Source organism: Podarcis raffonei, chromosome 5 (assembly GCF_027172205.1).
Source record: "Podarcis raffonei isolate rPodRaf1 chromosome 5, rPodRaf1.pri, whole genome shotgun sequence".
Lineage (NCBI taxonomy): Eukaryota > Metazoa > Chordata > Lepidosauria > Squamata > Lacertidae > Podarcis > Podarcis raffonei.
The window spans coordinates 60,202,186-60,223,377 of NC_070606.1; the positions used below are offsets into that span (position 1 = coordinate 60,202,186).

At 45.9% G+C, this 21,192-nt stretch overlaps 1 protein-coding gene across 3 annotated transcripts in view; it reads right to left on the reverse strand.

The window, feature by feature from the left end:
• Positions 1-2,347: 2,347 nt before the first annotated feature.
• Positions 2,348-21,192, reverse strand: part of HPSE2 (heparanase 2 (inactive)) — a 113,237-nt gene continuing 94,392 nt past the window's right edge. For 2 of the 3 annotated variants that reach the window (XM_053389543.1, XM_053389542.1), the window contains 6 exons: positions 19,406-19,499; positions 17,137-17,243; positions 12,955-13,069; positions 6,625-6,770; positions 4,097-4,243; positions 2,348-3,025 (listed from right to left, as the gene is read on the reverse strand). In XM_053389543.1, the coding sequence (XP_053245518.1) occupies positions 2,860-3,025; positions 4,097-4,243; positions 6,625-6,770; positions 12,955-13,069; positions 17,137-17,243; positions 19,406-19,499 (775 nt within the window). In that variant the 3' untranslated portion in view covers positions 2,348-2,859. The remainder of the gene's footprint in view (positions 3,026-4,096; positions 4,244-6,624; positions 6,771-12,954; positions 13,070-17,136; positions 17,244-19,405; positions 19,500-21,192) is intronic. The other variant, XM_053389544.1, reaches the window with a different exon arrangement.

The window sequence follows — 21,192 nt, forward strand, 5'->3', positions numbered from 1 at the left end:
AAAGGCTGCTTACTGGACACCATGATGTGAATCACAGGAAAAATCCTACAGCTTGCTCAGACTACTATGCCTGCATTCTAGGAATAAAGTACAGTCGTACCTTGGAAGTTGAACGGAATCCGTTTCAGAAGTCTGTTCAACTTCCAAAATGTTTGGAAACCCAAGTGTGGCTTCTGATTGGCTGCAGGAACATTCGGCTTCCAAAAATAGTTTGCGCACTGGAACAGTCACTTCCAGGTTTGCGGCATTCGCGAGCCAAAATGTTCAAGACCTAAGCTGTTCAAAAACCACAGTACGTCTGTACAAGCCAGAAAAGGGGGCTGTTTCATTTTGCAGTGCAACGGTTCCATTTCTACCCCATCCCACTTGATTTAAATCAGTTGGGTACCTTCTGCTCAATGAACAGGTGTTGGGGGGTTGTTTAACTGGATATGGAGTGTCTCTAGGCATGAGCATTTCCCCAATTATTCTTGTACAGGCAGAGATTGGCATGCTTCTCCCAGGGATGGATACAGGGCAAGTAAATGCCTTAAAGGTTATTTTCTTGCCACTCAGAGCAACTGGGCTTGGGCTTTTGATGCTCATGAGAGGACAAGCTGAAGCTCATTCTTAATGACTCACAGCATAAAACGGAACAGAACATAATTTGAGGATTGACACCTGTAAGAAAATATGGACATTCTGTTCAAATCTCAAAATGCCGCCCTCTTGGGTTGCCAAGATATGACCTTGTGACTGCTCAGATAGCTCAGTCAGTAGAGCACGAGACTCTTAATCCCAGGGTTGTGGGTTTGAGCCCCATGTTGGGTGAAAGATTCCTGCATTGCAGGGGACTGGACTAGATGGCCCTTGTGGTTCTTTCCAACTCTACAATTCTATGACCTAGGAGGCAGTGCCTACACCTTTAAATACTCTGAGTTCCTAATCACAGTTGCTAATGTCATCTGAAGTGGCAACTACTATCCATGCTGTCTGTACACACAAGTGAGCACATTTTCAAACTAGTGTGCAATAATGTTCTCTGTTTCCCTTTCCTCAAGTGGTGCTTCTACAGAAGTTTTTTTAAGAAAAAACAAATCATAGTCATATGAAGGGGAGGTGCTGCAAACTGTGTTGTTACACAGAGGATATATATCGATATACCAAGGCAGCTAAGTTATTGTACTACTTCCTATTTTGTCTAATTCATCCACAGGCAAGTTAAACACTGTGAGGGGGAGCGGCACAGCCCTGCAATGTCAGTAGGTCTGCCTCAATAGGACATGATCTCTGTATCCACATATGAGCAGCAAGCACTTGAGAAGTGCGTTCTTGGCACCAAATGGATTATAACCATTCCAGCAGAACTCACTTTAGATGGACAAATTGTGTGACTCTGGGGCAGCATGAGGATGCTGCTGTGTGTACAGCACTCCCAAAACGGTCCCTGCATCCATCACTGAATGCATATTATCATACAGTGTGTTCATTCCCTGCAACTCCTACCAGTCAGCATGGCTGGCTGACTGGGGCTGATGGGAGTTGTAGTTGAAGGGCAAAAGGTTGGCAAAGGTTCTGTGAGTGTAACAGGCTTGATCCCTAGGTTGAATCCAGGGGTGTGGATGGTGCTGGTCCCAAGAAAACAGAGGCAGGGGTGCTGATAAGAGCATCTGGTTGCCATCTGGTCCTAAGTGTGACACCTGGCTGCATGCAAATACCAACTGCAGAGAGTAGAAGGACCCTAACCCAGGCTCAAGCATGCTCAGATATGGATATTATACCAACTTTCAAGTGGCTGTCTTTATGAATGGCGATTCCCCCCTACCTTGCACCCCAGTATTCAAATATCTGAAAATCCCCCAGGAGGTCCAATAGAGACCCTTGTCCCGAGCTCTGTTCCAAGGATCTTTTAGAGTTCTTCAGAAAATATAATTTAATAATTAACATTTACAGCAAATGCTCCCAGAAGGCAGCATAATTTGACAGTAGCCAAGACCAAACCTCTTCTTCCCCCACCCCACAATGCCACAGGACTCAAAACAGCTGCAGACACCCCAGTGGCTCTTCTTATCCGGATGGACATATGCTGCACATCTTTCCCCGTCAGCCCAATTGGCTGCTTATTTCTGTAAGAGGCTCTTCTGGCTCCTGCATGCGCACATGCCTCATAGTGCCATGTGCAACTGCCTCTGTTTGCATAGCCAGTGTGCTCCATCCCACGCAGGACAGCTGCATAGCTTGTTCTACTGCCAGTTGCCAGCAGAGGGAGCAGCTCCCGAAGGAATAAAGCTGAAGGGGCCCAGGATGATTCTGAGGCTTCTCCTGTTGATCAGTTCTGCATCCTGCCCTTGCATATGTTCAGCAAGTAAAGCCTTTCCGCCTGCCCACAAGGTGGCACAATGTCTCCACTATATGATCATCATCTCTGCACAGGGTTTAAGACCTTTCCCAGGCTGTCAAGGGCAGGATGCTCTGGGCAGCTTCCCTGGATCTGTCATTTTGCAGAAGGTTCAAGTTTCTGTGCTCTTCCAAGTTTCTGAAGCAGCAACTCAGTGCTCCATCCTTCAGTGGGACAGCTTGCTGGCCAATTCCTCTTGACTCTGGCTTAATGCTTTTTCCATAAGAGGATGGTTGGGGGATCTGACTTTGAACCCCCCTTTCTCTCCCAATTCATCATGGAGGAGCCACTGCATATGGTGTTGTTGACATCATAACCACACGCCATCCAAGGATGCCCAGTGCTTGCGGGCACCCATAGCGATTCTTCATTCTCCTTTCCCTGTGCTACCTGCCTAGTCTACCCAAGAAGGAAGCCCTTGGCAGCAGATGCCCCCACCCCGAGGCCTAGCAGGTTTGTCCTTGGCAGTGGGGTGGGTGGAGCTACCGGTATCGGCAGGCCAGGGCATTAACGTTCTTCACCACATAGAAGCTCATCGTGAGCGGTGGGATGACCAGGGTCCGGCCAGGGCGGAGGGGGCGTGGCTTCAGCGTGGGCAGAGTCCCGTCGTCCACCATGGTGAGCGGCTGCCCATTAAGCTGCACTGACCTGCACACACAGAGCAAATGCATGAGAAAACCACCTTAGGGGAGCACAAGGGAAAGGCTGGTCCTAGACACAAAGGAATGGTGGCCCAGCTTTGAGATGGCCACAGGTGTCTTTTGTGGCTAGGAGGAAAGATGCAGGAGAACTGATATTCAAGAGGGTGGCCACACCAGCTTTGCACCTCTAGGAGTTGAAGGGGCCTGGACTCTGAGGGCAATGTCATGTGAAGGTCCAGGGCTGGCTGGGGCACATGGGAGTAGTAAGACTCATTCCATACTAGCAGACAACACTTTCCCACCGGACATCAGTGCACAAACTATGCAGCTATAATAGTAGCAAATACGCTAGTCGGCAAGTCAAATGAAGTTCTAGACCATCAGAGCTGAGAATCTTCCTGACAATTACATTGTGCTCTCTTTGCTGCTTTGCAGTGCACCCTGTCCACACCTCCCCCAATTAATACAGGCAGATGCTCAAAGATATGTGCACCAGCACAGCCTACTGTATATGTTGTTTCATTTTAGGTGCCTGTTGCTTCACTGACCTGATTGATAATAAGGCAAATACAGTAAACAAATGGAGAGTGTGTAGCAATTTACAAATTAGTCCTGTTAAAGGGCATAAGAAGTCTAGCCAGGCACGGGAGGATTGTTGGGGGAAAGGAACTACTTGGTACTACAGTGGTAATATAAAGTTGAATGACATTAGAGAAGCAACTTCCAGAGGGGTAGCTAAATTAGCCTGTTGCAGGAAAAGACCGTGAAAGGGGGAACCCTTCATTACCTTACAGGCTAACAGATTTATTGTGGGATCAACTGTTGGTCAGCTGAAAGATGGGATTTACAATTTACATCAAAATTAGGCAGGCTCAGCATCTTGTAAAGGTGGTGCATGTACTGAATGGGGACTTGATGGGGAGCATCACAAGCCTGATACCTGCATCAGTAGCTTGCCTTCTCCCTCTCCCCCCACCCCAAAGGCACTGAACTCTAGCAGCAGTGGTCTTTCTTGTCAATCAGGAGAGGCTGGGTTCTAATACCACTTTTCAATGCCTACCAGGATGATAGTGCTCACCTAGAGTGTAGCCCTTCCTGCCCATAGGGCTGCAGCACATACTGATGGACAAGCTTGTCCCGAAGGGTTCCCACCAGCTTGATTTTCTTCCGGGACCGGTGCAGGTTGATGATGTAAAGTGTGATAGAGCCGCGGACGTAGTTGTGGCTGTGTGAGATAGAGACAAGGTGGCTAAGGGTCGGTTGTGTGCACACTTCCCTAGATACCTCCTGTTAGTATCAAGGTTGAGGACTTCCCTTATTGCTCCGCAGATCCCAAGATAAAATCACTCCAGTCAAAGGAACTGGAGGATGGGGCCATATTATGCAGAAGCTGTTGACCTTTTTGTCTAGCTGAAATTCATGACAGTATGAAATGTTTCCTGCCCTTCCAATTCAGGAAGTTGCCCTGTCACGTCACTTTCCTTTTCTCTCTCCTTTGCAAAGAAAAGTTTGGCAAGAGAATGGCCCTGACATATCCTGCAATAGCTGGCCAGTGTGATGATGTGGATGCAATGCACAGCTCCTCTGAACTCCTCAGCACACACAGAGCCCTATTTCTCCAGTAAGGTGGAGCTATTAAAATGTCTTGGCCAAGTGATCTAGCCTGGGTGAAGACAGGACACAAAATGGAACTGTTGCATCCCATGATTTTAAGTAACCTCAAGGTGATGTTACCTAGGGATGGATTCTTCAGTGTGGTTCCAATCTGGTAAGATAAAGGATCGAGGACAGTGCTATGTACGTGGCATTTTCTGGTCCAGAGTGCATAGGCTGATTGGGTGATGGAAGGAGGGGTCTGCTTTGCAGCAGGGAGCTGGACTAGACAGCCTTTCAAGTCCACTGCTCTTTGATATAGCCATGGGGGCAGCCACTTCAACACTTCAAGGGTGAGTGTGTAACAAACTGGCTGCTCTTGCATTTCTAACCAATGGGATGGTCAAGTGGGCTCTAGAGTCATTAATGTGTGTTTTGCAGCCAACATGCATGACAACAGGCACTTGCAGTTTTAAGCGAATCCCTCTGAATCAGCCATAATTTGCAGCTGGCCCTGAGAAGCGCCACCAGCATTAAGACTGTCAAAGCAGGTCAGTTTACAGGGCAGAAGGAAGCTACATTGCTAAAGGAAGCTCCACCTTTTGGAATGTTTGAAAAATGGTGGAAAAGTTAAGAGCATGAGATGGGAATCCCCAGCTGAAACCTCCCCTCAACTGCATGGATTTACTATGTGGCCTTAGGCAAATCACTTACCTTCTCAGCCTTGGACCCCATCTGTAATATGAGGACAATAATACAATTCTGTTGCAGGATCTTTGTAAAGATAACATGAGGCACTCAGAGCTTTATAAATATTATTTTCTCAGACCATATTTCTAGAGTCTAAAGCTCTTTACAGTACTCATGCTTCTGCAGAGAGCTTAGCCAGAAATGCCCCAAACAGAAGACAGAGAGAGTGAATAGCAGTCTCTCTTCCAAATGCCCAGGGCATGGGATGACCTGCCCACCTGTGCCTGCTCCTGCTCCCTTTCCTTTCCCACCTGTCCCTATCCCAGTTGCCAGTTACCTGTCAGTCACTGGCCAAGACTCCCTCCTGGAGGGGGAAGCTTGTTGAAAGCATCTGCCCAAAATGAGGAAGCAACAATGGGGACCTGTGTGCACACAGGGGACTCCCAGGCCCTGCGCTCGGAGGAGGATGCTTTGAAAAGGCTTATCACAGAAACCCTAGCTAGGCTGGGTGCCCCAAGTGAGGGGAGTGGAGGGGGGGAGGAACTGAAACCAGACCCCCGGGCCCTTTGGAGGAAAATACACTCTCTTGATCTCATCCTGATAAAAGTTGGGCTGCAAAGGCACTCACCCTAGTCCCAGAGATAGCTGCTCTTCCCTATCATCACCAGAGCCATTCCCCACCCACCTGGGCCGCAACCAGAGCAAGTAAGGATGCAGATATGCACACAGAGATTGCAGGGGCAGCAGGGGGAAGAAAGCAGGTCCTTAAATCCTGGTCCCCAAACAATTGTTATAACCTCCTTGCAGCCGGAGGAAAACTTAAACCTTCTTTTGGGGGGGGGGTAAAGAAAGGGTGGGTTATAGACAAGATCTACTCCCTTGCTGTATTAATTGTCCCTGGGACACCAAGTGTCAGTAAGAGACTTGCTCCTTGGCAAGGACAGGGCCATAGCTGCTCAGAAGGATGAAGCAGGAAGGTATCGCTATCATTAAATAGCTTTTGGCTGCAAACACACCTCTTTACCCTGGGTTTTGACACTAGAGATGTATACGTTTTGGGACCCACTTTTGTTTCCAAGACTGCAAGTTGTTTTGAATTGTTTTTAATGTTGTGTTTTTATTGCTGTAACCTGCCCTGCGACCTTAGGTGAAAGAGATGACAGTAGCAAATCCTCCTCCTCCTCTTCCTCCTCCATGCCAAGTGACATTTTCGTCTGAGGGTGTGGCCCATGCTGAGTTACCCCTCTTGGGTCTTCCAGTCACCAGTGCCCCAGCCCCTACCCCTGTTCCAAGAAGCTGTGCTTGCGGCATGTGACAACTCACTTGTGGTAGCTGGTGCAATGAGCGTAGATGCGCAGTTTATCACGGATCACCCTGCCAAGTCGGGGTTTCCTCTGCAGCCCGGCCACGTGCACAGAGAGCACCCTGGGCCCGACAAGTCGCTTGTAGAGCAGGGAGAGCCAGTAATCCTGCCCCACAGAAAAAGAAAAACATAAAAGCAGGTGAGTCATTACACCACATTCAATACAGGTCAGAGATCTACTTTTAATATTGTTCTCCCATGTTGCATCTTCTGCTCAAATTCTCCCTTTCACTATAACTACCAAAAACCTACAAGCTCTGCCCTATATTGGATTACGCTGCTGTAGAATGAGTGACCGTTAGTCTCAGTTATACCACTGCAGGGAGTTTTGCCAGAGGACCCTGGGGGTTTTTTGCACAGGTACATGTCCAGAGGCAGAAGGTGTTGGGAATGGCGTGAATAAGATGACCTGCCATGCAGTCCTATTCAGCAGACCTGCCTGTCTCCTGGCAGAGCCATTACAGGATACATTCCCAGGGGCCCAGTATAGCTTTACAACCAGGCCAGCCGGGCTGTGAAATTGTGCACTAACCACATGGTGAATAAATGTTGCTGTAATCTGGCATGTAGCAGCAGCATAATAGTCCCTTCACTCGCGGCCCTCTGAGAGCTATTATTGGCAAACAGAGGAGAACATTAAATGTCACTTGTGGTTCTGCTCTCCACACTTCACGTCCTGTTCCTTCCAGAGACGCATGTTCACGCCTGCAGATGAGATGAGGCGCAGCAACAGGGGTGCCATCAGCCACAAGTATGAGAACAACACACACTTAGCACGCAAGTGTGAGGCAGACAGTGTGGTGTTTTCTCCCAGCCAAAGTGCCTACTGGGTGTGTTACTCTGTTCTTTACAAATAATAGTTGCCCAGAACTCATTTTTAGAGGCTGCAGCACAATTCTGAGCTGTGAGTGTTTAAAGAAAAGGCCGAGAGTATTTGTGGTGAACAATATCATCCAGGGGTGTGAGAAGACAGAATTTCAGATCAAGGACCACTTTAGGGGAACTTTGAAGTACGCCTGACCCTGACCAAAGGCAGCCTTGGTGCCTGAATGCAGACACATTCCTCCTTTGCAAGCACAGCCTTACCTGCCCCACAACTTTACAACAGATTTACCTTTCATGTGATGCCCAGTGAGTTACAGGTAGGCATGGCCTGGGCAAAATGCTCCCATGGGCCAAACTGGGAAGCCCGGCAGGCTTAACTAGGCCTGCAGGCTGGAGAAAGCTGGGAGTAAGCTGAGAGTAGTCTGGGAGTATCTCCTGAGGACTGCCATTGTCATGTTCTTCCTGGAAGCTCACTTAACACATTCCTTTTCAAGCATCTGTTGGCCTTCATTTCCCTTAGACACAGGACAGGGTGTTGCATAGACTAGTGGTTTTCAACTAGTGTGCCATGGCACCCTGGGGTGCCTTGAATGATGGTCAGGGGTGCCACGGGCAACACAGGCCTCTATCCATCTTTCCCTCCCTCCCTCCTCTGACGCCCTCTCACATCTCTGCCTCCCAAAGGCTTGCATAGCTGTTAGTTGCAGCAGCCCTGGCTACAAGCTCCCAAGGTGAATGATGCCTCAGGGTCTGGCCAGGAGCTGCTAACTGCCAGGAGCTGAGGCAGCTCAGAGATCAGGGGTGGCTGCAGCGGTTGCCTGGAGGACTCCCAGGGAGAAGGGAGAGGAGAGGAGGAGGGAACACTCTACAAGGGAGGGTGTTTGAAAAAGGGTGAGATGCTACCAGCTTGGCATGCAAGGGGTGACATAACTGGGCTCCTGAGCCCCACAGGGGTGCTGCAGAGAGAAGGTAGTTGGTCAAGGGAGCTGAAAATGGCCAAGAGGTTGAAAACCTCTGGCATAGACCATTAGTATCCAATCTAGTACTGCTGCTCAGCTAATTGATGAACCCGTCCCTTATGAGAACATTGGAACTTGCCTTAACCTAAGCCAAACCATTGGTCTATCTAGCTCAGTACTGTCTACAGTGACCAGCGGTGGCTCTCCAGGATTTCAGACAAGGGTTTCTCCCAGCCTTACCTGAGGTTGCACAGGTGGAACCTAGTACCTTTTGCCTGCAACTGGGCCACAGTTCTTCCCTCAAACCAGGACGTGACAGGAGAAGGAAGACAAGAGAGAAGTTTGACCCTTCAAGTTCTCCTGGATCTGGGGAGATGCTGAAATCTGTTCAATGGGATGAGTGGCCATGTGATGTGCCACAGAACCTGAAGCTGTGCTGATCAGCCCAGGACTGCCTTGGATCTAAGCACTACTGTGACATGATGGGAATTGGATCCTGCCCTGATGGCTGCTGGGTAGGAGCAGAGAGTCTCCCAGGCTCTTGCAGCAGCTGGAGGAATAGCTGAGCTGTACCTTGTCATCACCTCTTCCTGACAGAGTCCAGAGCATGGGGGTGGATGGGAACAGAGTTCAGTGCCATTGGCAATCAAGGCTCCATGGCTGTTTTGTGCAAGGCACTTTCCACTTCATTCTCTACATCCACAGAGCTGGATGTGTGTGTGTAGAATTAAAGCCTTTGTGACCCAAGATGCAGGTGTAATTGAGTCAGCACCTACGCAAGATGTACTACCATGGCCCCTTCTATTTCTAGGGTAGCCAAGTGGCCAGCCTCCTGGCAATCCAAAGGCCACTGGTTCAAGCTGTTTATTCCTCATAAGTAGCAAGTGCAGATTTGTGACTTTTCTATCTAGCAGGACCAGAAAACTTTGTCCCTCTACACTATATATTTTCTGCTCGTAGAATATGGGTGGTATTTGAAGACGCTGTCTTTTATCTTTGATCTTCAGAGCAGCAGCAGAGTTGAAAGACACTCATGTTGGCAGGTTGAATTATCCCTGGATCTCTGAACTCAGCCACATGAGCTCAGCTATCAGAGCATCTGCTTCGGCAGAGCATCTCTGTAGCTGGAGCTTTCATTCTGACTGAGCTGGATGGGCCGTGGCATGGAAAGCCAAGGAACGGAGCTCTTGCAATGGGCGCCCAGCCTGAGTTCGTTGCCAGCTGATGGGCAGCCAGGCTAAGGCAGTGATTGATGCCGCGGCTTCTCTCAGCAGCTAAGGGTCTGCACAAAGGAAAGGCAGCATGTGGAAAAGTCTTTGTCACCGAGCGAGAGGGAGGATTTGGTTTCACATCCCAGCAGCCCTACACAGGCCCAAACGGCTGCTTTCATCTCAGTGATAGCTCCCACGGGAAAAGAGCGGCCGCCACACCTCACCCCAGGTTCAGTCTGGCCTTGCTGTTATTGTTGCTGGTTTTTTTAAAAAAACAAAAACCCTCTAGCAACTCACCTGCTGAGGGCAAAAAGGAAAGATATTGGCTAAAAGTGCAATGAGAGATGCTTTTAAAAAAAGAAATGGAAGGACAGCCATTCAAAGTGCAGTGCCCTGAAGATAAATAGCACAGAAGAGGGAGTCCTGTTCCACATTAGGACTACCTTGAAGCACTTGCAAATCCTACAGGAAACTCTCCTACATCTCTCTCACACACATACACCCCCCCCCAAGACTTGGACCCTTCCGGGGCCCCCATACTCTCAGTCATCTGGTATAGTGGTGACTTAGGAGAAAATGACTTATATTGTTATTTTATTTATTAAATGTATATACTGTCCTTCACCCAAAGATCTCAGGATGGCTCACAAGATAAAGATACAAAATAAAATCACAAATAAATATTATATTTGCATGCTCAGTTGATGGCATATGTAATTTTGGTTTGGGACTATGTAACACTTGTTCTTCTGCATGTGTCCCCTGGAAGGCTGATCATTATCTGTAAGCTATATATCCTTTCCTCTTCCCCTCCACCTCGTTATTAGACAGATTTATTTATTTCACATATTAGTCACCTGTTGACCTAGTCCTCTAGGGGAGGAACAAGACAAATTCATTAAAGCATTAAAATATCAAATCAGATCCGATTCCCCCTCCCTTTTTTTTTGCCCTTCTGGATCAAGGCATCATGAATAAAGAAGCCTCCAAAAATGCTCCCACTCTCAGTCTTTCTAGGGAAGAATACGAATTGGGGGTTAAGGATAACCTGCTTTTTCCAACGTACCTTGATCACTGGAAAAAACATGATGTCCTTTTGTACCGTGGATCCACCCAAAGAACCTGGGGTAGCTCAGTTGGTAGCGCACAGGACTATTAATCAGAGGGCTGTGGATTTGAGCCCCACATTGGGCAAAAGATTCCTGGATTGAAGGTTTTGTATTAGATGACCCTCACAGTCACCTCCAACTCGACAATTCTTTTCCTTTTTTTAATGGGGAGGGGGTTTTGACTTCTCTAATCCATTTTCCTGATGCCCAAAGATGTGAGGCTGAAGGAGCCAGAACCAACAGCTGATTATCTGAGAGACAACTGTAAGAAGTCCAGAGTCTCCCAGGGACTCAGCTGCAGAAGAATGCAAAATCTACAGCTCATTACAGGCAGGACTCCGCATTTGCGGCAGCCCTTCTGCTTCCCAGATCCCCACCGCTGCATTCCAGGGGCCTGCTGGCAGTGTCTCTCAGATTGGTACCCTGGACCAGGCTTGTAAATTCCTGGCCGAGGAGATCCAGAGCTTCTTGGCGCTGCCAAGAGTTCCACTTGCAAGGTGTAGAATTTATTAGACTGAAAAAAGATGAAAAGAAAACCTGCTACTTTTAAAGACCTTTTACATACGGTTTCCTTATTAGAGTCCTGAGCGCTTGGAACAGCAACGGCCTCAGCATTTTTGAAGAGCTACAAATGAGCGGGTTTGCATTAAACTGGAGGGAACTGCCCTGCTGTGTGAAGTTGTGAACTCCTTTCACCTTCGTTCCTATAAATCTAAACTGCGTTCAGCTCCGTTTTCCTGACTCTTTAGTCTTTCCCTAAGGAGCCGGCTGCCCTGACTTTGGTTGTTACTACAGCATGTTTTCAGGACTCTTAAGACTCCTCTCCTGCCCCCCCTACTCCTGCTTGTGCACCCCCCCCCAAGAAACCCCTGACTCTCTTGCTCTTGTGTACCCCACAAGGGTCCCACAGAGACTTTCACAGTGGACCAAGTTCCAGCTCCAGAGGTAATCCTGCCCCCATCTGCTTTCAACATGTTGTGCTTGACATTAACTAATGTCTCCTATTAGCACTGAAAGAAACCAATCTGGAAAAATGTATTTTCAAGCCGAGTTCAAACAGGCCACAAGGAGCAGTGGATTTTCAGCTGCTCGTAGCTTTTTCTTTCTTTCTTTCTTTCTTTCTTTCTTTCTTTCTTTTTTTGTGATGCAGCCAAGAGTCTGAGGAACAGGTCAAGGGCACAGAAGTCAAGCACAAATCCCCTGATTTACTGACTGGGAACAGGAAAGGCAAGGAGGAAAAACTGAGACTGATATGGCAGAAACACTGCAAGTGGACGGGCGGAGAGAGATAAGAGAAAGGGGTGGGTGCTGTGTTGCACATCTGACAACAGGGAAAGGGACAGCCAGCCCTGGCCTGAAATGGGGACCCAGAAATGTAGATGGGACAGAGCTAGTACAGTGGAGATCGGAGTACAGTGGAGAAGCAGTGTAGTTTAGTGGGTTAGAAAGTTGGACTAAGGCCACATTCACACCATATATTCAAAGCACTGTGATACTACAATTCCCAGAGTTCCCTGTAAAACCACTGTGAGAATTGTACTGCTGTGAGGGGAATAGGGACCTTGTGCCAACTCTCAGCACCCTTAACAAGCCACAGCTCCTAGAATTCTTGGCAGGGAAGCCATGATAGTGGTAGTGGTAGTGCTTTAAATGTATGGTATGAATATGGCCTCAGACCTGGGAGACCAGAGTTCAAAACGTCACCCAGCCATGAAACTCACTTGGGTCTGTCTCTCAGCCTAATTTACCTCACAGGGGTTTTGTGAGCTTAAAATGAGGAGAGGGAGAATTACCTATGCTACCTTGAGTTCTCTGGAGGAAAAATTGAGCTCTCTGGAGGGTATAATAATGTGTGAATAATGTAGTAATATGTGAATACAAGACGTAGTGTGTGTGGGTCAACATGTCATATATCTTTATTGGTTAAGAAAATAACTGCTGTTCTGAAACAGCAACTGCAAAAAGGATGGTGTGTGTGTGTGTGTGTGTGTGTGTGTGTGTGTGTGTGTGTGTGTAAAAAGAGGTGTGGAGAATAGGGCAAAACAAGAGGTCATGGTCACACTGCATACCTATAGTAAATAGATAAGGAAACCAAGCAATCTGGTGTGGCAGAGACCCAATAAGAACAGACTGGTGATGGGGCAAATTCAAAAGATGCAGAATGGAACATGGTGTTGCACACCTACCGGCAAAGGGTTGAAGTTCTGGTCCACAAGATGGTTGTGCCCATGGTCAAAAAATGAGTGTCGCATTACTACATCAATGCCTTGACTGGACAACATCCCAAGAGAGTTCAGCCACCTGGCAAAAAAAACACCAGAGGACTTAATCAGTATTTCAGAGAGCAGCAGGCGATGGATCCCCAGAACATTCTTCTACATTCTGCCTCAGCCCCACAGATTCTTGGCTCCCATGCTTAAGAGCAACTGAAGTATTAACAATAGATTTAGTTCCTTCTAGCAAGGAAGTACAGTACAAACGTCTTCATCTCCATTTTTTCCTCACAGCATCCCTGTGAGGTAGTTTAAACTGAGCAATAGTGACCGGCCGGAAGTCACCTATTGAGGTTCACTGCTGAGCAGAGATTATAGTGTGGAATTACTATTCTTTATTCAATCATTTTTATGGAGAATTCAAATGAGCTCATAGTCAACCAGTTGGAATGATTGTGTTGTCTGTGTTGCCTTTTTGCAGAGCTGATTTGTTTGGTTTTTAAGAGGTAAAATGCAATTGCAATATTCAATGTGGAGTAGCAAAGCACTACGGCTACTGTGTCTTTAATTATAAGCTTTCTTATTGTTCAGTGCAACCAATAATCTGTCTTTTCATTACCCCTTAATTAGTCAATTATTTGTACCCTGGTGAGTTTTAACTATGGATTTCTTCTTGTTTTTTATTTTCTGAAATAGCATTATTTTACAATTGAAAAGAAAATTCAAAAATGAAAAGAAAGCACCCCCCACACAATAACAGAGACTAATTAAGAAGATCTTCAACACTGCTGCTGCCTTCATGAATAGGAAGCAATTAGAGGCAGAAGACACAACGAGGAAGCTTCTTCATAAAGTTACAGGCAACCTTCCCCGAAAGAGACTTACTACTTCATAGTAAACATTATAGAAGAATCTTGGCCATAGGGACCAGCATCTTCAGATAATATAGTGCTATAATAAGCGCCATATGGAACTTGCTAACTGTGGAAAAATAATGCCTTAATTCAAAGGGGTTCTAGTGTGGATGAAATTTTGAAGTGCAATGTCTCTTTTTCAAGTCCAATACTCTAGCGATGGACAAATCAATTGAAGTCCATGTTGCTTTTGCATGTGTTCACCCGTGTCACTTTTGCATGGATTCATTTTTTTCCTTCATTGATCAACAAATATTTTTAAAAACCTGCACAAAAATTCACATTTTAAAAATATGGATTGAATCCAGCTATATAGTGAATGGGCAGAATGACTTCTGCAAGTGCAATGGAATACCTCCCTCTCTTCTCCCCCCACGTCACCCCCAGATCTGCTCCAGAGGGTTGGGGGAAGCAGACTGGAGTGTAGGGGAAGCTCCACTGTACTTACAAAAGTCATTCCATGTACGTCATGATGGGCTAGTTAGATAAAAACCAATTTTTAAATATTTATTTTTAAAGGCCTTTTCTCTTAAAATACTTTTTCTAATATACTCTTTCTCAAAATATTCATTTTAAATGCATTTTGCCACGTTTAACCAAGAATGAACAAACATGAGAATTTAGTTTCTTTCAGTTTCTCATTTTGCCAATCTTAAAATTTAGTTCATTTCTGCATCAGTTTGTATGTGGTTTTAAGTCAGCATGAAAACACGCAAACACATTAAAATAAAACACCCAATCACATTAAAATACACACTAAAATTCACATTAAAATACACACCCAATCAATCCCTTGTTTAAACTGCTGAAAATTGAGTTGCAACATTCAGAAAAGTGTGAAATTTTGTGAATAATTACATTAATCCAGATCAGACCAGTTTGAACTGGAATTTGCAAAAAACAAATTCTTCAAGTATCCCTACCACACCCTATCCAGCACACAGCATTACTTTCTTATCCAGCTTGCACTCTGATAAAAGTCCTCTGCTCTTCTGGCAGCAGAAATTCAAGCGTTTTTCAAGAGATAGATGCTAATGTGATAAAATGTTGTGAAGTTATCTGGTGAAAACCACTTTTGGGAACACGGTCAATGCTACACATTTTCCCCGTTTCCATTAAAGGCTGTGCTGGAATTACTGTACACAGTTATATAGATCCCAGCTGAGATATTCAGTGATAGCCAAAAAAACAATTCCATGACTATCAGTGATGGTCCCTGAGGTTAGGGAGAAGCAAAGCGATTGCACAGAAATAAAACAGAAAGAAAAGATGCAATTTTAGAAGTCATTTTTATTTACTCATTTTAGCTGTGAGGCTGCAATCTTACTTATATGCTTAGTAAACCCCAGTGAATTTGGGAGTAAGCATGACTGACTGACTTGGGAGAAGGCATGCACAGAATTGGGTTGCACGTGTAAAATAGCACAGAGCAGGCAGTAATTTTCAAGTAAATCCTGTCTGCTGATGTACAGCTACACCATCTTCATTGTACATCTGACATTCTAATGAGCAAAGACAAACGGGCCGGGTGCTGGTAGGGAAGAGAAGAAAGGCATGGGAACTTTCAGCCAATCAGCACTCTGACCAAGCTGCTGGGAAAGGAAGCCAGAGGTATGTGTATGCTGTGCTTAACAAACAAACAAACAAACAAACATACATCACGCTGAGATATCCCAAACTCTGTGGCTTAAAAAGCTGGACTCTATATAAAACAGGCTTCTCCAACCTGGTGTTCTCCAGATGTTTTGTACTGTGACTCCCACCAGCCCCAGCCAGAATGGGCTGGGGATGATGGGATTTGTAGTCTAAAACATCTGGAAGGCACCTGGTTGGGAAGGCTGATATAAAGTATACAGATAAAACAAATTGGTGCTTTTTTTTAAAAAAAATGTATTCCATTTCTGTAAGTAGCTGGGAGGGACAAGGAGCTCTGCAAGGCACTGATGTCCTTCCTTCTCTCTGACCACAGAAAATATTAAATTACTCAATTCTCTGACGTCAGAGATGTCTCCAGAAAATGTTCCAAACCTACCACATAAGGGTCCAAAGCCTTCTTACTTGGGTGGTAAAGAAAGCTAAAATTTTCATGAAATTGAGTTTTGTGCTTCACTAGACCAATTTTCTATACTTGTACAGAAGGGAGAAAAGACACATAGCCTTGAATCACCCTTGTCAATGGCAAGTCCAAGCTGTAAAAAACCGTCCTGAAGAACAGGCAAGATATGCACTTTGGATAAGTGAATGGGATGGAATGAGACCTCATTGAAAACAGCCTCTTTCACTGGCAGGATTTCCTTAGATCTTGAAAACTAGCCATCCAGTTTATCCTTAAAAAGTTTCTCCATGGAAGGAAATTCCATAACTTTGGGGCAGTTTGTTCCATTGTCCAAGTGGTCATAAAGTTTTTCCTGTCTCTTTCTGGTAAACAGATGCTTTTGGTTGGAAATTTCTTATGAAGAATTTACAATAATGCATTCACAGTGAAATCCTATATATGTTTACTCAGAAGAAAGTCCAACTGTATTCAATGCATTTCATTCCGGTGAAAGTGTGCATAGGGCTGTTGCTTTTCAGTGCAATTCTATACATGTCTACTCAGAAGTAAAACGGGACTACTCATTAAATTAAATGGGACTTACGCCCAGTTAAGTGGGTCTAGATCAATGCGCAAAGTGTTCTGAAACTTTTATTCTGGAAATGAGGCAGAGAATCAGTTCACTGGGGGACAGGGAGAGACACTGCATGTGACCTTAACTGTGGAGTTCTGTCCATGTGCACACGCATACACACACACTGCTTCCATGGGGGACATGACTCTTATCAGGACCTGAATTTGTGGGGCTTTAATCCTTTGCCCTTCTGCTGTTGTCTCAATCTGGATTGTGCTTCCTGGACCTGCAATTTTCATTGCAAACAAAACAAAACAAAACAAAAATCCATGTCGGAACCTTTTTTTTTGTTTTTGCTGTTTTCAATGTATGTTTCCCTCCCCAATCCAGACTGGGACTGCAGCAAGATGCAAAGAGTTAACCTCTCTCCAACCTCCTTGCTAGGGTTCCAAACTGGATTTGGGGTGCTGGACTGGGGAACTGGTGAAGGATCCTTGTACTCAAGGACAAACAGCCAGGGGACAACCAGCTGACATACCTATTGATTAATTATCCATTGATTAATTCCCTGTCTCCACATCACACACACCACCAACAACAACAACAACAAAAACACACTCAGGTTGACTCACAGGAAGCTGGCAGCATAGGAATCTGAGAGGTTGGTGATGCCTCCTTCAGAGGTGGCTCCGATGCCCTCGAGCCAAATCCTTTTTCCAGGCACATGTGCATTGACAACCTATTGCCAAAATAAAAGGGCAAGGATGGTCAGTAATCTTCAGGAGGCAGCTAGTGCTCATAAAATGCTATGGATGTGGACAGGTTAGCACAAATAGGATTGCTTGGCTTTGCATGGCTTAATGAGGTCACAGAGTACAGGTGAGTAATAGGTGGGAAACACCATGAGCTAAAGAAAATATCTTACCAACACCACCCCATTGCCTGGCATAAATCTTCCTCACCTCTCCCCCACTTCCAATACCTGCACTGATCTTACTCCAACCCCTTAACATACAGGTCTTTGCAGGCTTTCACTTTGACCATTTCTTAAGTGCCCAAGGAGCCTCTGATCCAGCACTGGTTCCCTTCCCTAGGCTTATGTGTCCCATCTGAAGCACCACATAGCATGCTGGCGAAGAAAGCACCCCACTGTTGCAAGATGGGGGTGTTATTTCTTCAAAGTCCCATCTCCTTACAGAAATAGAAATTACAAGCACACACTAACTTGTGTAGGATATATCCCATATTCATAGATAAACTTCCCTTCCAAGTTACATCACATTAGGCTGGCATGCCATCTAACCATGGGGCAACCCTACCATCTTCCTGACTGGACCACCATCCATCCTCACATAGCAGTTATACAGCAAAGGTTGCTGCATTCTCTCATTCTCAGTTTTAAAAAGCTGATCATCTCTGATCCTCACATGGTGACTCCTTTGCATATATGTTCATTGAAAGCTGCCCTTCAACCAGCACTGCACAAAAGGGCCACTTTCACACACTGTATTTGTCATGTGTATATACATAAACATATGTGCACAGCTAACACATTTTTCACTGCTTTTATGATATAAATACAATGCACCATGGAGCTGGGATCAGACATAACTCCTTACTGTATGTACAAGTATAATGTGTAAATTTGCCAAAGAACTAAATAAAGGAATAGCAGCCAAATGAAAGGGGGGAAATCTGGTTAGTGCTCAGATGGTCAATCCACATGGGTGCACAGGGTCTAGCTCCTCCATAAGCCAGGACAGGATTTCAGACTCTAAACTGTTCCTGAGAAACTGAGAATAGAAACTATGGTGGTAGCAATTATGAAGCAATCTCACGTCACAACCATGCCAGATTGCCACAGGGTGGCAACAAACCTGCTAGTTTTGGAGCAGCCAAAACTTTCTCACAAGGCCTTGATTCTAAGACCAAATTGGGCAGTGGTACTTTGCTGAGCATCTGAAGTGGTGAAATGGAGATATGAGCATGGCATCAGAGATACCGACCGGCCTGGGAAATGCCACTGTAACACAAGACAAACCTTGGCAGCACAGACATGTCCAGGACAAGACGGCGCCAGCAAACAAAAGTGCATCAGTGACAACAAGGACTGAGGATGCCAGCTTGCAGCTCCTTCTGCCTCTGACCAGGAGACCTGTCAGAGTGCCTAGGAGATCTGGCCACTTGCCAGACCTGGCTTCATTACCTGAAGGCAGCATCTTGTAGCAATAAAACAAGGCAAGAGCATAGAAAGGGGCTCATAACTTTAATTAGTGGCACTTCACCTAATATTTGTCTTGGGTTCTCTAACAGAATGATTGGTCCCCTATTAGGATCAGCCTGATAGCCCAGATGAAAATCCAACCCCAAATTAAGATTTTAAAAGTCCTTTCTGATAAATCATGTTTGTTTTGATGAGTCAACCATTCTAGTCAACAATGGATCAAACATTCCTGCCAGGAAGCCTTATAGCTAAGCTAGGTGCATTCCATAAAGAAGAACCATATTTCCATCCTACTTTTCATTTTAATTTCCAAAGGTCTATTGCCTCACCCTCAATTCCTATCTTGTTGAGACTATAGTACATTTACTGCCATAATCTACCAGAAGTTCTGATACTACTACAGCTTGACTGACTCCAAAGTAACCATTTCTAATGCTCCCATAGGGACAGAGCATGTCTATGGGGCATATCTTGGATATCTTCATACCTACTCTCCAAGCTTTGCTTAGCCTGACCTGAAAGCTGGGATCCTGCGAGGCCCATAAGTAGCAAGGTTGGTCCCAACTGAAACCCCTGCTAGGTGCGTCTAGCACTGGGCAGAGTGAGCCCAGGAGAAAGCTCCCCACCCTTGGAGACATGCTGCCCTCTTGCCCCAGCCATCCCTCTCACTCACGCACTTTCTGGATTTTCCTGATCTGGTCAGAGAGTGTGTCTAACAGGCGCGTTTTCAGGAAGTCCGTCACCTTGGCCACTCGGCCATCAAGGTAGTAACTGGAATGAAAATGAGAAGGCAACAGTCAGAGAGGGGCTGCAGTTATGTGCTCTCCCTCACCCTGGCTAAGGACCGCGCCTCTGATGCCCACATTTGGGGTTCCCCAAAGGTTGCTCTCTGTTCTGCATAAGATGAGTTGCTCTTACTGAGCTTTGTTTCTTCTACCACTCTCTTCTCTGTGCCTTCTGCCACAGGATGCTCCCTGTGCCCAGAGGACCCTCCCCACAATTTCCCTCTCTTCTAAAAGCCCTTCCATAATCCATCTCTTCAGCAAAGTCTTTGCCTGCACCTCCACTTCCATTTGCACAAGTAATTGTGCAATTAGTGCCTGATCTCTTCTTCCTACTAACTTGTCCATCTAATGAATACAGCAAGCCTTCTGGGCAGAAACACATTTCTATGTTCCGCACAGTGCCTAGCACCACATCTGGTGCAAAATAAAGAGAAAAATATTATTAAGCTTCCCAACCATGAGCTTGCCCATCCAGTCAGGCCCTTCTGCTCACATTGTGCATATTAATTGATTGACCAAGTATGAATACACTGCTACAACTAACCTCACCACCCTGTTCTTTCTGACACATGAAAGAACAGGAAATGCACAATTCTTCACCAGATTTGAGAGGCCGTGTGTTCCTCAGCACCAGTTTCTGGGGCGCAATAACAGGGAAGGGTTATTGTGTTCATGCACTTGTGGGTGTCCCAAAGGCATGTGGTTGGTCACTGTGGGGAAAAGGATGCTCAACTAGATGGATAGTTGATTTGATCCAGTGGAGTTCCTTTTATGCTCTTACCAACACCAGATCCTGTAAAGAGATATCTGGACCAATGTTTCAGAAACCATACACTGACTGCGCCATTACCACCCTCCATTAGCCACGCTGAGTTTCCCCATGAAAGAGTGCAATAATATAGGTATAACAAATCAGTGCATGAATGAAAAGAGAGGGTAAATGGGACTAGATATATTGCAGAGGCAACATTGTAAGCAGAAGGATAATGCCAGGAGAGGATCTTTTTGAAAAAGTACTGGATGGATTTAGACTTGGGTTAGAAAGTTTCACATAAGGACGGAAAATGACAGGCAAGGATGTGCTGGTTCTAAGACACACCTGGGAGTTTTCTTTCCAAACATGAGAGACTGGTCACCAGGCAGGCAAGATGGGACAGAACTTTACCAGTGTTTTTCCTATTGCATTGCTTAAGTGTCTCCAGCATCTTTGCAAGGATAGGGAGAACGCCAGAGCAAAGTGACCCCACATCTGGTGATTCTCTTGGCTGCTCCACTAGGTCTGGTAGATAACTGTCCAATGGCAATCAGTTGTTTCCAACACTCCCATTTACTTTTATTGGAGCATTCCCTTTTCTGCATGATGCATAAAAACGTCCTTGGGCTTTTGAGACAGGCAAAACAGACCTTTCCTGCTGAGAAGGGGGTGGGTGGGTCCTAGACCCTCCTAAAGGCTACAAGATTAGCACCTGCTGTCATGCTGAAACTGTGTGGCTCCTCTGCATGTGTTTCAAGGGGAGGAAGTCTGTTGTGAAAAGTTTGAACCACTGAGCACGTTCACATGTAATGCTAAGCCAAGATGTGTGTTGGTTTTTTGAACCATAATATGCACAAGTTGTATGCTGATGCATACAGTTCAAGCATTCCTGCTTTGCTCCTCCCTTCATCCAGCTGGGAGCAAC